We start from the raw sequence: 13,696 nt of genomic DNA on the forward strand, positions 1-13,696 counted from the left end.
ACTCAACGAGGCCATCTATGATGACCATACGATTTTACTTCAGTCTGATATCCAACTCATGTTATAAGGCCCGATTTTGAAGAGAGCAATTTGTTTGATATAAGATCGTCCGGGTGAGAGTAGACTTGAAAAGGTTAGTTGTTAGTGATGAAGGGAGCTGAAGCACGCGCGTGTTCGAGACCCAATTTACATTTCTAAGTATCTTTTCCCCATTAGAGATGATTAGTATAAAAATCTGCCGGGGAGACACCACTGCTCTGGCACGCGAAATGTTCGCTTCCGGTTGCCGTCCGCGTCTTAAAAACGCACGTGCTTAAGCTCCCTAATGACTTTTTTTCGACAACCCGGCTGAGCGGATATCATCCTCAGCTTCTGTGGGGGTCTGACTGTGTATGCCACAGTCTGTAAAACTTGTTTAAAAGTGCCGGACAAATTGAAGCTCAGTAAAGGCTCGCATCATTGTTGTATGGAACTGATATTGTATTAGTACATTTTATTATACAGCGTGTGTTTCAGGTCGATATAACGCGCGCTGTGGTTGGCTAAGAGCAGCTAGCGCTAGGGCATTATTCTCCGGTCATGCCCACGGACCGATTATGGATTATGCAAACTAGTTTTTTACTGGCTGGGTTGCCATAGGCAGGCATTCCAGTTAGAAAATGCGTTTGTTTGTTTGTTAGTTTTTTTCTTCTTTTTCCGTGTCATGAAAAGTATTGCCTGTCACTCCTCTGCTAAGTGGTGTCTTTTGTGCGTATTTGTTAAGTTTGAGGGGGCTGGGGTAATGCGTACATTTCTCTGGTTCACACAGGAAAACATTTAATGATTAACCTGCAATGGCGCCGAAAGTCATTGTAACGCGAATGGCGTTTTAGTGCATCTTTAAACAAAATGATATACTCTTATGGAGCTCAAGAATGGAACGTCAATTGGATAAACAACACAGGCGGTGAAAATTTAATATCTGGAATCTTAAAAGCGACGAGTAATGGACTTCGACAACAATCTATCGCCCGTCGAGCCGAAATCAAAGTGAGCTGTGTTTCTGATATTTTACCAAGTGTGCTGTTATGTAGAACACTGAGACCCAATGGAAAATTCTCTGGTAACTTATGGTTTCAACATAGAGAACGAATCGAACACCTTAAATGGATCTGCGATCTCTGTTGTCTGGCTTTTGCATAATTTTATTTGTACTCAACTCTGCACAGTCTTCAGGTAAAAAAATAATTGAAAATGTGACAGCCAAGAATTATTTGAAAGAAAGCTTGTCGTATACATGTTTGTGCTTCATTATTCAAGGAAAAGGTTCTTCATGGAAACGGTTTGAGCCTAAAATTTATTTTGTTGATATTTTGTTACAATTTGACACGATTGAGTTTCTTCTCTTCACGCACGTAATGAAATAGGAAGGGGTTTTTGTCTCTAATACCAACTTTTTCGCTGGAAAAGGTGGTCTTTATGAATTCGTCGTGTTTTATATTATGCGAGCTTAACTGGATAGTTTTTATAGCAATAGTAAAACGAGCTTAGCGTCTTTCTGTTGAGATGTTCTTGTCTTTTGTGGTGATACTTGACGATTCGGGAACATTTTGTGAAAAAATATTTATAACGGGTGACACGCGCAACTTGATCGCCCGAACTTGCCCGATTATGCATAACATCCACTTGGCCTTTTGACATCCCATTGCAAAAAACTCGTAAAATATTCGCGGACCGGTCGATTTCTCTGAAATGTGAAAGGATGATTGCTAAGGAATATAGAAAGATTTTCAAAATAACTAAAAGTTCCTGTTTTAAGCATGAGAATTCCACGAAGAGGTAAATGCGACTAAATTTGTTGCGTGCGTAGCTATTTTTGTGATTTGATTGTTATGCAAATTTTGACAGAGAATATTAAATTATGAAAAAATATCTATTGATAGATCGTTAAAAGAGCTTTATTTTTAGCGGTTATTTGAACATGAAAGATGCAACGCTTGACGAGAAATGATATTTTTGTTAATTGAAAGGTGAAAAATTTCGCGGGAATCGGGAAGCGGTGAAAATGAGTTAAGAAATTTGCATACGCGCGCTGAAATGTGAAACGCGAGGAGACAGGAATTTTATTTCTCTGACAAATGATTGACAGGTAGCCAAGGTTTTAACCTCAGAAAAATATCTGTTTTGTCATTATTGTGTAAGGTGAAGTTTATTTGGGAAGCCAACAATATTTCTTTAACTTCCTGGTTAATCCAATTTATTGCTACGACTTACTAGTGCGAAGATTGTTTACATGATACGGTAGTAGCCAAAACTCGGGGCCGGGACCAGGGTCGGGGTGTCCTTTTTTTTTTCAATTTTTTTTGGCTTCAATTTTTTCGTTATTCTCCTGTAACGTTATATTCGAATGTTCAGCACCTTTCCTTCATTTATGGGGTAAATTAGTCAAAAATATATGGAACATACGGAAGCTACGAAAGCGACATCTTTGTTTGTTTTTCGAAATTAAGAGAATTTCAGACTGAAATTGTAGTTTTTGTGGGGAATATACGCTAACTCCTAGAGACACTGAAGACTCGCTCAGCTCCACATTTTAATGTTTAGTTCTTAAAAACCTTCTCCGCAATACAATTAAAACGAAACCGGAACATAGCCACAGTTCCGCGATAGTCGTCACACAACTTTCTCATTTGCTTGTTTTCGCAAAATTGTTTTCAATGTTGTTGTGCTTTTTATCGTGATATTGGATTCGATCCCTTGACGTCCGAATAGAATTGACCAGCAAGTTCCCGTGCGACTCTGGCTTTACTACAAACCGTTTGTAGACTGAAGATAGTCTGCACAGATTTAAGACTAAAATCAGGAGAACAGACCTGACTGTCATAACTGATGATGGCTGCAGCAATTGTATGCTTTGTAATAGTTAACTTTGAGACTCTATGCCATGGAGCAAAAATTTTCTTTGTAAATAGGTTTTAGAGTTCTTTTTAGTCTCCATAGCTTTTAGTGTTTTTAGCATTGTTATCCTACATTATTTTATTTTTGTGTCACCAATTAGTGCTACGCGCTAGAGATTCTTGACACAATAATAAAGTTCATCATCATCATCATCATCATCATCATCATCACAGACAACAACATGACCTAAGGAAATGAGAACGTTGCGTGACTGTGTGATGATCAACGTGGAACTGCTATTCTGTTTTTTTTTTCTCAAGAAGTAAACATTACAATGCTATTTTAAAGTGTGGAGCTCAGGGAGTCTTCAGTGTTTCTGGCAGTTGGCGTATATTTCATAAACTCAGATTTCAGCATTGTCGGAAATTATCTTAATTCCGAAAAACAAACTCCGATTTTCTGAAAGACTGAGTCCGATGCTCGCAAAAACCAATTTCGATTTTTGTGCTACACGCTAGAAATACAGGAATTCTGGTAAAACCATCAACACATCCGTGCACCACAAAACGCCATCTAATCAGCTTATGGTTTTCGTCAAAATGCCATAGAGCAAGAGGACGACACACAGAATAAACACGTCGATGAACAGCTCTGCATCTGCGAACAGATATTTCGATTGGGTCAACTCTTTGCAGGGATTGCCTCAGTCTTTCTCTGGGTATTTTTATGTTACGAGTTGAAAGGGAACTAGCCAGATTCTTTGATCCACAGTTAGGATGAAAGAACTTGATGTCTCTAACCTGGCCATCCAACTACTCATACGTCATGGTGGAGAATGGCCTTCATGAGATCCCATATTCAGCAAGAAGCCGCTCATTGGTTCTCGAGGATACGTGAAGTAGCCTGGCAATCTTTGGAACTGTAAATCTTAAGTCTATGAGGGACTGTTACTGGTCCACGCTAATTTCATAAGAAGGACGCCCTGGCGTATTGCTATTGACTTGAGGAGTTCGTACTGAGGATGAGCTCAAGTTTTCTAAAATACGTCTTGCAGCTGAAATGTCTCCATAAATATCCTCAGGCAACCGTACAACAGAATCCTAGAAATTAACAGCAACGATAACTTGGTCGATTTTCTCTAAAGCCTCCAAGGGATCTGTTGATACGCTGCTGCTAATGTTTCGTAATTCTCTTTCAACAAGCTGGCGACGAGCTGCCACCGAGAGTCGGCCATTTTGGTGTAGACATTGGTTCCCAATCTTCCTCGGTTAAGTCAACCGAAAGTTGTTCCCAGACCGCTGAAAATTGTAGGCACTATTTACGAAAACAGCGGCACCATTTTCAAAATTAGAGGCACCATAAACAAAACGGAGGCATCATTTACGAAAACAGAGGCACCATTTTCAAAATTAGAAGGATCATTTACTAAAATAGAGGCACCATAAACAAAAACAGAGGCACTATTTATAAAAATAACAGAGGCTGAATTTTGGCGGTAATAGCACCCCATATAAAAGCCTACTACTCCCTTTGCGTATTGCCTGTGGTATGCTCTTTATTTGCGCCAGTAGCTGCGAAGGAATTAAAATGGTGGGTATTTTATAAAGAAACAGCAAGCTATTACTAGGAGCTTTCATGTCTATCATAAATTGGGTATAGCTTTTCTGAAATTTTCTTTGAAAAATAGTTTAAAATATTGCGCTTTTCAATAGAAATAGATTTCTCTTTTTCCAAATCGTTGGTCGCCGCCGTAAAATATTACATTAAATAATGATTGACGGCAACACTGAAGGGAACCACCTTTTTGTGTCAGAACGTGGTTAAAAAAGTATCGTATAAACTCTTGTTCTTAGGCCATCGTAGCTTGACTAAGAAAATAACACAAACAGCGGTGATAAACATTGTATTCCAACGCATTTTTATAAAACTTGACGTTTCGTATGCTAGTCAACACACATTTTCAAAAGTGACCATTACAATTTTTGAAAACTATATATATATCGTAAACATTAGGGGTTGTTAATCGTGTTACCCTACTTAGGTCTTCACAGTAACCAAGTCACGAAACGTCTGAAATCCTGCGTATACAGTTTCTACTCTTTCGTCAATCTCAAGATCATATTCCAAAACACACGCCGCATAAACTCCCTTTTTCCATACAAAGATCGCTTGAACCGATCTCACAGGTCCAAGGTCGTCTATAAAGCTGTCTGCTGGAACTGTGATGAATTCTACATTGGCAAAACAAAACGCAGACTCCATGACAGAAAAACAGAACATTTCAAGGCCCTAGGTAAAAGTGACCATTCATCAGCCATTGCTGATCATGTGAAAACCACTGGCCACGACATTAAACGGGATCACTCACAGGCTCCCCAAGCTGAAATTACGTAGTGTATGCGACAGTTTGTGTATATAGAGAATTGTATGGGAAAATAACCGATCATAAAAAAATTGTGTAAATAACTATCTCATTTGAAATAAAGTTTTCCTACATCAAATGTGTGACGAACTTTTCTCTTTTGCGGAGTTTAGAGCCATTTTGACGCCGTTTAGTGAAGTTATCCGGAAGGCCGTTTAGGCCGTTGCTAAAATAATAGGAAGGCCGACCACTCCATCCATCGCTGGCCAGACCTCACTCCACAAATCGTTTTCTCCTCAACAGGAAAAGTCCCGAATCGCAATAAAAACAACAGTTCCATAAAGCCCAATAAATTTCACTCCAAATACGTGTGTTCCGGCGGCCGAAAGACTCAAGACGAACGAAAACTTTGCCTTAAAATTCACCTCTTCGGCTTTCCTCAGAGGCTTGTGACCGGGCAGTCAACAACGGAAACTCGCAAGATGGTTTCAGCCTCAACTCTGATTGGACCATTTGAATTTGACCGCGCGCTGGCAACACGACCGTTGTTGACTTGTGACCGGGCAGTCAACAACGGTCGTGTTACCAAACTTTATTTCAAATGAGATAGTTATTTACACAATTTTTTTACGATCGGTGATTTTCCCATACAATTCTCTATATACACAAACTGTCGCATACACCACGTATTTTCAGCTTGGGGAGCCTGTGGATTACTTTGAAGGGTTAGCGTCCGGAAAAACTGACTTTCGCTGCAAAATTAAAGAGACTTTGTTCATTCAAGAGCTAAAGCCTTCCCTTAATGTCAATATTAGTAGTGAGAAGTTATTGCTGTTTTAGCTAGTACTCCTCATTATGTCTAGACACGTACTGCTGCAGATCATTTTTCTCAGTCTAGGTTCCAGATCCCTAATGTTTACGATATATATATATAGTTTTCAAAAATTATAACGGTCACTTTTGAAAATGTCTTGACTAGCATACGAAACGTCAAGTTTTATAAAAATGCGTCGGAATACAATGTTTATCACCGCTGTTTGTGTGGTTAAAAAATATCGGAAAACATTGTTTGCATGAAGGTGTTGTTCGAAAAATAGTGTTTGCATAGGTGCATTAAAAAACGTTTGTCGAGGAAAAATTTTCAACCCCCCATCCCGGAAAACAACGGCCCATCCCTTTTGTTGCAGGCACTTTGCTCAACTTTATTACCCACAATGCCTTACGCACTGTTTCATGACATCAAACGTGATGCCTAACTAACCCTCACCCTTCCAATAACAGGAATGAAGCTTATGATTGTGATTGAAATGGGACGTTTTGTGTCCAAGACATCTTTGAGCTTTCTATGTGTCGTTTTGTTAGTCTACGTTTCTTTTTTCACCTAGAAACTTTCGGTTTGCATAAGTGCCTGACTTAAATACACAGTGGCGGGGGCTTCCCCACCCCTCCCCTCCTGTCATAATTCCTAAGTTTTGTTGCTTGGTGAGGCTGGCTTACGATTCAACTCAAGTAAAGTTCCGTTTACTCAATGCGAATGTACCTACATCGTTCCTTTTTTGGCTTCAACGAAAAGGTAAGGGCTTCAGCAACCATTTTGGTTTCCAAATTCGACACGCATTTCGTACGGTGCGCGTATTAAGGACCTATATACGGGAGTCTTCTTAGAATTAGAATAATTATTACGGGTTCAATCTTACCTCATCTTTAATTCTTTTATGTACAGTTCAGCTATCAAGCAACGGCATTAATTCCTTTTTCATTTCACGAAATATCTCCTTCGTTCGATGTCACCGGCCATCTGACCTGCCTTGGGTTTCTCGCATTTTAGTAGTGCTGATAAACAGTATTTAAGCCTTAAAACACCCATTTTACAACGGTTAGCTTTCAAGGTTAGGATTAGAACCTGTTATAATCAATCTAAAAAGTCTCCCGTACGTAACAAATATAGTTCGGTGTACGAGTCCCGTACGAATAGCCACTTCGTTCCATTTTAATACGGACATGGCGATAAGCTTTATAAGTCTGTACGCGAATCCGTCGGTTGATAAAAGGCAACTGTCTTCCTGTCTTCAAGGCTTTTGAAACTGATCATCGGCAATATCCAACAAATATTAGAAAGAAAGGGAAATTTATTGTTACACTTTCGTAGGTTTCGTTACCCTGCGAGCAGAGTCTCTTTCGATCTTCCTAGATAAGTCGGGATGAGGAAAGTAGACTCTGCTCGCCGCCGGCACATTTCGTATTGAGCATGCGTTAAAAATTTAAATGTATTCGGTGTCAGTCACGCGTGACCAGCAGCCACAAAACGAAAACAAACAGTCGGGATATTTTTGAACAACTCTGGCAAACACACGACAATCAAGGAACCATTTTCATTATAGGTTTCTGTCAGAATAGTTTCTGTAACTGACACACATACAAATTGCCACGCTGTTGTAAATTTCAAAATATTGATGACACTTGGCGATTGATCATGCGCAAAAATAAAAAAAAACAGGTTTGACAAGTGGAAACTGGACTGACTCATCCAATTCTTTGGATGAGCGGCAAATCAAAGAATGTGGAGGCGGGAGCAGAGTCTACTTTCCTCTTCCCGACTTATCTAGGAAGATCGAAAGAAACTGCTCGCAGGGTAAGGTTTCGTGCAATGCATGGAAAAAAGGTGAGGCATAGAGGCACGACAAAATATGGAAAAAATAACATAATTTTGATACTTTTCATGGATTCATTGGTATGCTAAATTGATTGATCTGGTCAAAAGTAAGGAGCACCATTTACATGAGAAAAAATAGTTTGCTCGGCTTAGAACCCGCCTAGCTTGGTCACCCTTTTTCAATGGGCGAAGGGGTTAACTAACCTTAAACCATTGCTAAAGATGACTTGACTGGGAGGGTGACCCTTCTACCCGAGAAAAATTTTCTCCATATAACAGCTACGTAACACCTTAGCAGTATTTATTTACATGGTGATAATAATTGTTCTGGTTAATTTGTTCCTGTTATTAAGGGTGCACATACTAAGCTGCCCATTGAGAGGAAAATTTCTCTCTTATAAAATTTAATTTACCAAAGCATAGTAGAATGGGCCTTATAGGAGATTGAAACAAGACAAGGTTCTGAACTGACTTGGCATCATTTAGCGATACAGTACGATAAGATGAGAAACTTTGCTTAAGTGTCTAATAATATGCATCAAAAATTTCAGCGTGTGGATTGGCTGAGAGCACATTAATCCCAAACAGAGTGCAGTAAAGTGAAATTAGTGCAGATAGTTGAAATTAGTACTGTAAAGGTGAAATTTTTGCATGTACATATTATTAGTATCATGATTTTTCTCATGCAATTTGGAAAAAAATAAGCACTACAAATGTCACTCGCCCAATGAGCTCGTGCAATAGACCATTTTACAGATGTGTGCGTGGTGACCTGGGCTATGAATGAAAGTGAGGCTGGTGCTGACCTTGTTTTGATAGGAACCTCACTGCTTTTCTTACAATGTATGTAAATTCCCACTACACGTGTAATTAGCATTAGAACAACATTAACTTAAGAAAAAGGTTAGGGTTAGGGTCAACTCCAGCCTCACTTTCATTTAAAGGCCAGGTAACTAAGTACATAACTGTTAAAAGGGTCTATTTATTAAAAGAATTTTAACTCCGGCCCATTTATTCTAAATTGCACTTGAAATCATGATAGGATTAATTTCCTTTGGGAGTTTAGACCATAATTTAGGACCCAGGTATTTGATGGAATTTTTAACATATGTGACAATATTAAACCTGGGTAATATGTAGAGTTAGGCAACCCTAAAAGCCAGGACACATGAGGCAATAAGTTGCTGCGCCCCGGTCATAGGGACAAGTCGTTGACAGGTGTCAACTGACCATAGCATGGATGTCCAATATCAAAGATGTATGCTGTAAAATAGCTGGGGTATGGCCACCAAGTTGGGCACAAGTATCCAAGTATTGATTATTATTATTATTATTATTATTGTTATTATTATTATTACTACTACAAAAAAAAATATAACTATTATTGCTATCATTAGAATTAGTACTAGTATTTGTATCTCTATAAGCCTAATACTTGTTTTAGAGTTCTTTATTTGGTTTTTTCAGTGTGTGTATTTTTACTGATAATTTTGAAATAAATTATTATCATTATCCTACTACTACTACTATTATTATTATTATTATTATTATTATTATTATGAAATTTGCTTTTTGTTTCGCTGTCTTAACTGCAGTGTCAAACGCAGTTGTCCATGCAACTTGCTGCCAAAAAAATGCTGGTTGTACCTACATGTAAGTGTTTCACATTGGCATACATGGAGGGGTGGACGTACGGTCATACAGTGACCAAACTATATTTTGTCCCACAGATGGGTTACCATAATTATTTTCTTTCCCATGGCTCTGCTATTAAAAAGAAACTCACTAATATGCAGACAATACTTAAAATTTAAAGATTTAAATTTTTCACAAATGTAATAGGGCAGATTCTGCAGGGAGATAAACAAAATTTATGGGAAGCAGCAAACACATCTTGTCATGGTCCATGCAAACTGTTAATGCAGTGTTACCTTTGTTCAATAGAGAGATACTGTAATTTATTATATAAACACCAATGAAATACCAGGTGATCTTTGTGCGAAAACATGATATCTTCACACACGAAAATAACATGTTATCTTCACTTGTGAAAAGATCACCATTGCTATGGTTGCATAAGAAATTGCACTGTTTTTCTTTGTAAGGACGACAAAACATACATGTATTAAAGTGAATTGGTTTGGTATTTCATTGATTTTTATATAATTAACAGAACATTACGTGACTGCTTGGAGATACGAAAATAATTTCTCTTCTTGAAGGGAAATTTTGTACGTCTGCACAGCCATGTAATATCCTCTATTTATTATATAAACACCAATGAAATACCAAGTGAGCTTTCGTGCGAAAACATTTTATTTTCACATGTGAAAGGATCAGTGTTGCTATGGTTACATATTAAAATCACTCCTTTTGATGCCTTTTGTGAAATGATTTAGTATTTCGTTGGTGTTTATATAATAAATAGAATATTACGTGGCCTCTTGGAGCTACAAAATTTCTCTTCTTGTGTTGAAAAATATTTCATTTGTTCGCTGGGCTCACTCAAGAAATATTTTTCGACACTCTAAGAGAAATTTTGTATCTCTGAGTGACCATGTGATATCCTCTATATAGTATATACTGAAACATTGGATAGCGTTAAACGTTAGTGCTGATTGGCTACTCAAACTCTGGATATCCTTTGCTATTCACCCCTAAGCGCGCGAAAATGTTGTAATCTTTGCAGGAATAAATGAGTTAAAATTATATTTTTGTGCTATATTATCTCACTGTTTTAGTATATACTAAAACAACTATCCACCTCGGTGTTGGTGGCTAGTGGTGGATATTTACCTCACCGCTTTGCATCTCAGTAAATATCTACCACTAGCCACCTCCACTTCGGTGAATAGTTGCTAATATTATTGTTATAGATACCAAGGAAATACTAGGATTTCCTTTCTACAAAAAAATCATATCTTCATTGCATGCAGTGAAGATACTTTTATCTTTCACATGTAAGGATATAGGTGTCATCATGGTGACATGTTGCAAGGAATGTCGAAACATTGAGTTCAAAGGGCTGACAACAAACAAATTTGGCTTTGTTTATTTCTACCAAATTAAGGTTAAAGGTCAAAGGTTATCGCTTCACCATAGTTATCGCAGTTGATTATAGCTTCATCACAGTATTGAATCCAAGTTCAATCACAGCTGGCCACGAGGGTAAGCCCTTGGGCAAAGAGTTTTTTCTATTACTTACAAGCCTGCTTTTATACTTTTACTCTAAGCATCTAGAATGTTCTGTTGCTATTTATAGTCTATTACAAGGTCTACTATTTGTGGAAACTGCTGAATCACATCAAAGAAATTTCTGGAAAATTACAGATCATAAGATAATTCTGGAAAAGTCTGGAATTGCATGACAGATAAAGTAAAAATAATTCTGATCCTCATAACAATAATGCTTAGGTTGTTGAGTTTTTTATCTGAAAATATGCAAACTAAAGCTGTAGCTGTACATGTAGATGCCACCATTTGGCAATCAGTTGCTTTTTTCCCTTAATGGATCAAATATTCAGAAAAGGAAACACAAGAAATTTTCTGTCAGGATGTGTAATGTAACATCTTGAAAAGAAATCAATTAACCGTGCATAACCAAGGATTTGGGCTCAAAACTTAAGTGTTCCAATTCACCAATTCAGTGGTTTAGTAGTGACCATGCCTTTTTTCCACCTAGAACATTGGATATTTGCACAAATGTACACAAGTAATATAGGTCACAGACTGGAAACAACTTTGAACAAGAGATGCGTTCCTCACTTCATGAGCATGAATTATTTCCGGTGAACCCTTTGGACGTTTACAGTGCATATGCAGGGCATTGGAAGTGTGACAACTGCAATGCAACAAGCAGTGCTACTGATTATCCATTCCACTGTGCAATTTGCTCCTTTGATCTCTGTGCTTCATGTGCACAGATTGGTAAACAGTATGTGACTCGAGCACATCACCATCCACTTTCTTTCGGGGACGCAAGTGGGCAATTTTATCAGAATCGTGGTGGACAATGGGAATGTAAGGTGTGCAGAAAGACAGGCCTTGCTCTTGGGGAGGCATCTTATCACTGTGGCACCTGTGACAGTTTTCATATTTGCCGCAGTTGCTTAGAGCCTAAGCAGCATCCACTTCATGTTCACATTATGGAACTGGTGGACACTTCACTTCTGTATACAGAATCTGGAGGGAACTGGATATGTGATATTTGTGATAATCAAAGCAGACCATGGGAAAGGTATGTTCTGAAGGGTATGATGATGATGATATCTATAATGATGATGATAATGACAACAACATGGGTTACTTGTGTACCACTGTAATTTAAAAAGCCTCAAATGATGAAGTAATGAAATAATTTAAATAGCCCATTTCTGAGTTGCTGTTTGTCTCGGTTCAAAGTGAGTCCTGGTGCACACAATCATTCAAATCCAACTCATTATCATTCGACTGGTTTAGCACAAAGATTTGTTTTGAACCAGAGACAAACAGCAACTCGGAAATGGCCTATTTACACCCAATTAAAAGAATTAATAGTATTTACCTTGAAGAAATACCCTATAATACTAGGAAAGATGTTGACAAAACAATCCACAAATTTTAAAGAGAAAAATGAGTATAACAAGTGAATGACTGAAAACCTTTTCAAATACTTTATTATTTTATTCTAGTTCCAGTATCGTGGTAAGTGATATTGTTGTTTCACTGTTATCTCCATGATTTAAATTGCTCAGTCTGCTGTCGTTATCTTAAACCTGTGTTTCATATCCAGTTTCAATCAGTAGTCAAAAGTTGGAAGTCTGCAATTTAAGTCTGCATTCTTTTATCAAGCCATAGAACAAGTAACAGCACATTATTGTGGAATTGATGTTTACATCTTAAAAGGTTGCAATATGCATGCATTTGAATCAAAACCGTCTTAATAGATGCTTTAAAAATTGGTATTTTAAAATGTTCAATACTTTTTCTGAGCAATAGCTGGAGAATTATGCAAATTAGCTGACTAAGATGATTGTGTTATGGCATTAACAGGCTATTGCATGCAATGAAAACACAAAACCACATTTCTAGTCACAAGCACAATTTTCAACCCACTGACTCCTTGGAGTCAGAGTTTTACTGTGTCTAATGTCAAGCAATAATTGATTTACTTGTCAGTGGGTTAAATAAATAGTTATTTTAATTTATTGTATTTTATTTCATTAACTTTGGCAGTTAAGCTGGCAAAGCGCCACAACAGCTTGCTGCAATTACTGTGGCCCCTTTTTTACCCTCCCAATCATGATACACAACAGAAGACAGACCACAACACCGGGAACTAAGTGCCCTACTCTTAGCGACAAGTGTGTGGGTTCTTTTACGTCCCACAGGATTATTAACATTGAAGGGTTGTGAGACGGGACCTCCAGCTTATCGTCCTTATCTGAGAAGACTTGAAAGTCTAACCATTTGCAGATGTAGTTACAAAGGCAGCACTTTCTCCTCAGTTATTTAAAGACCCTGAGTGTTGGTCCGGCGGAATTGAACTTGCAATCTCCTGTGTGATAGTCTGGTGCTCAACCAACTGAGCCACCGGTGCGTGGTGAATTGTCCCCTCTTAATTGTCACAGTGTCAAATTTGTGACTTACATTTAGTGCAGCTGTTAGGGAAAAGGGTTTGCAGTATTTTACCACATAAGTGCCTGTGCCCGTGTAAGCACGCACCTTGCATTATAGCTAGTAAAGTAAAAGGTGCTTGAACAATTAAAATACAAATGGTGAACCTCTAAATATTTCATAAAGGTTTTTCAATGCAGCCCCAAAGA

General features: G+C 38.0%; 1 protein-coding gene across 1 annotated transcript in view; it reads left to right on the top strand.

Moving 5' to 3' along the window:
• Nucleotides 1–6,688: 6,688 nt before the first annotated feature.
• The window catches only part of LOC138042507 (uncharacterized), a 14,158-nt gene continuing 7,150 nt past the window's right edge, over nucleotides 6,689–13,696 (top strand). Inside the window, exons 1-2 of the mRNA XM_068888418.1 lie at nucleotides 6,689–6,812; nucleotides 11,575–12,129. Of these exons, the coding sequence (XP_068744519.1) occupies nucleotides 11,645–12,129 (485 nt within the window). The 5' untranslated portion in view covers nucleotides 6,689–6,812; nucleotides 11,575–11,644. The remainder of the gene's footprint in view (nucleotides 6,813–11,574; nucleotides 12,130–13,696) is intronic.

Source organism: Montipora capricornis, chromosome 1 (assembly GCF_036669925.1).
Source record: "Montipora capricornis isolate CH-2021 chromosome 1, ASM3666992v2, whole genome shotgun sequence".
NCBI lineage: Eukaryota > Metazoa > Cnidaria > Anthozoa > Scleractinia > Acroporidae > Montipora > Montipora capricornis.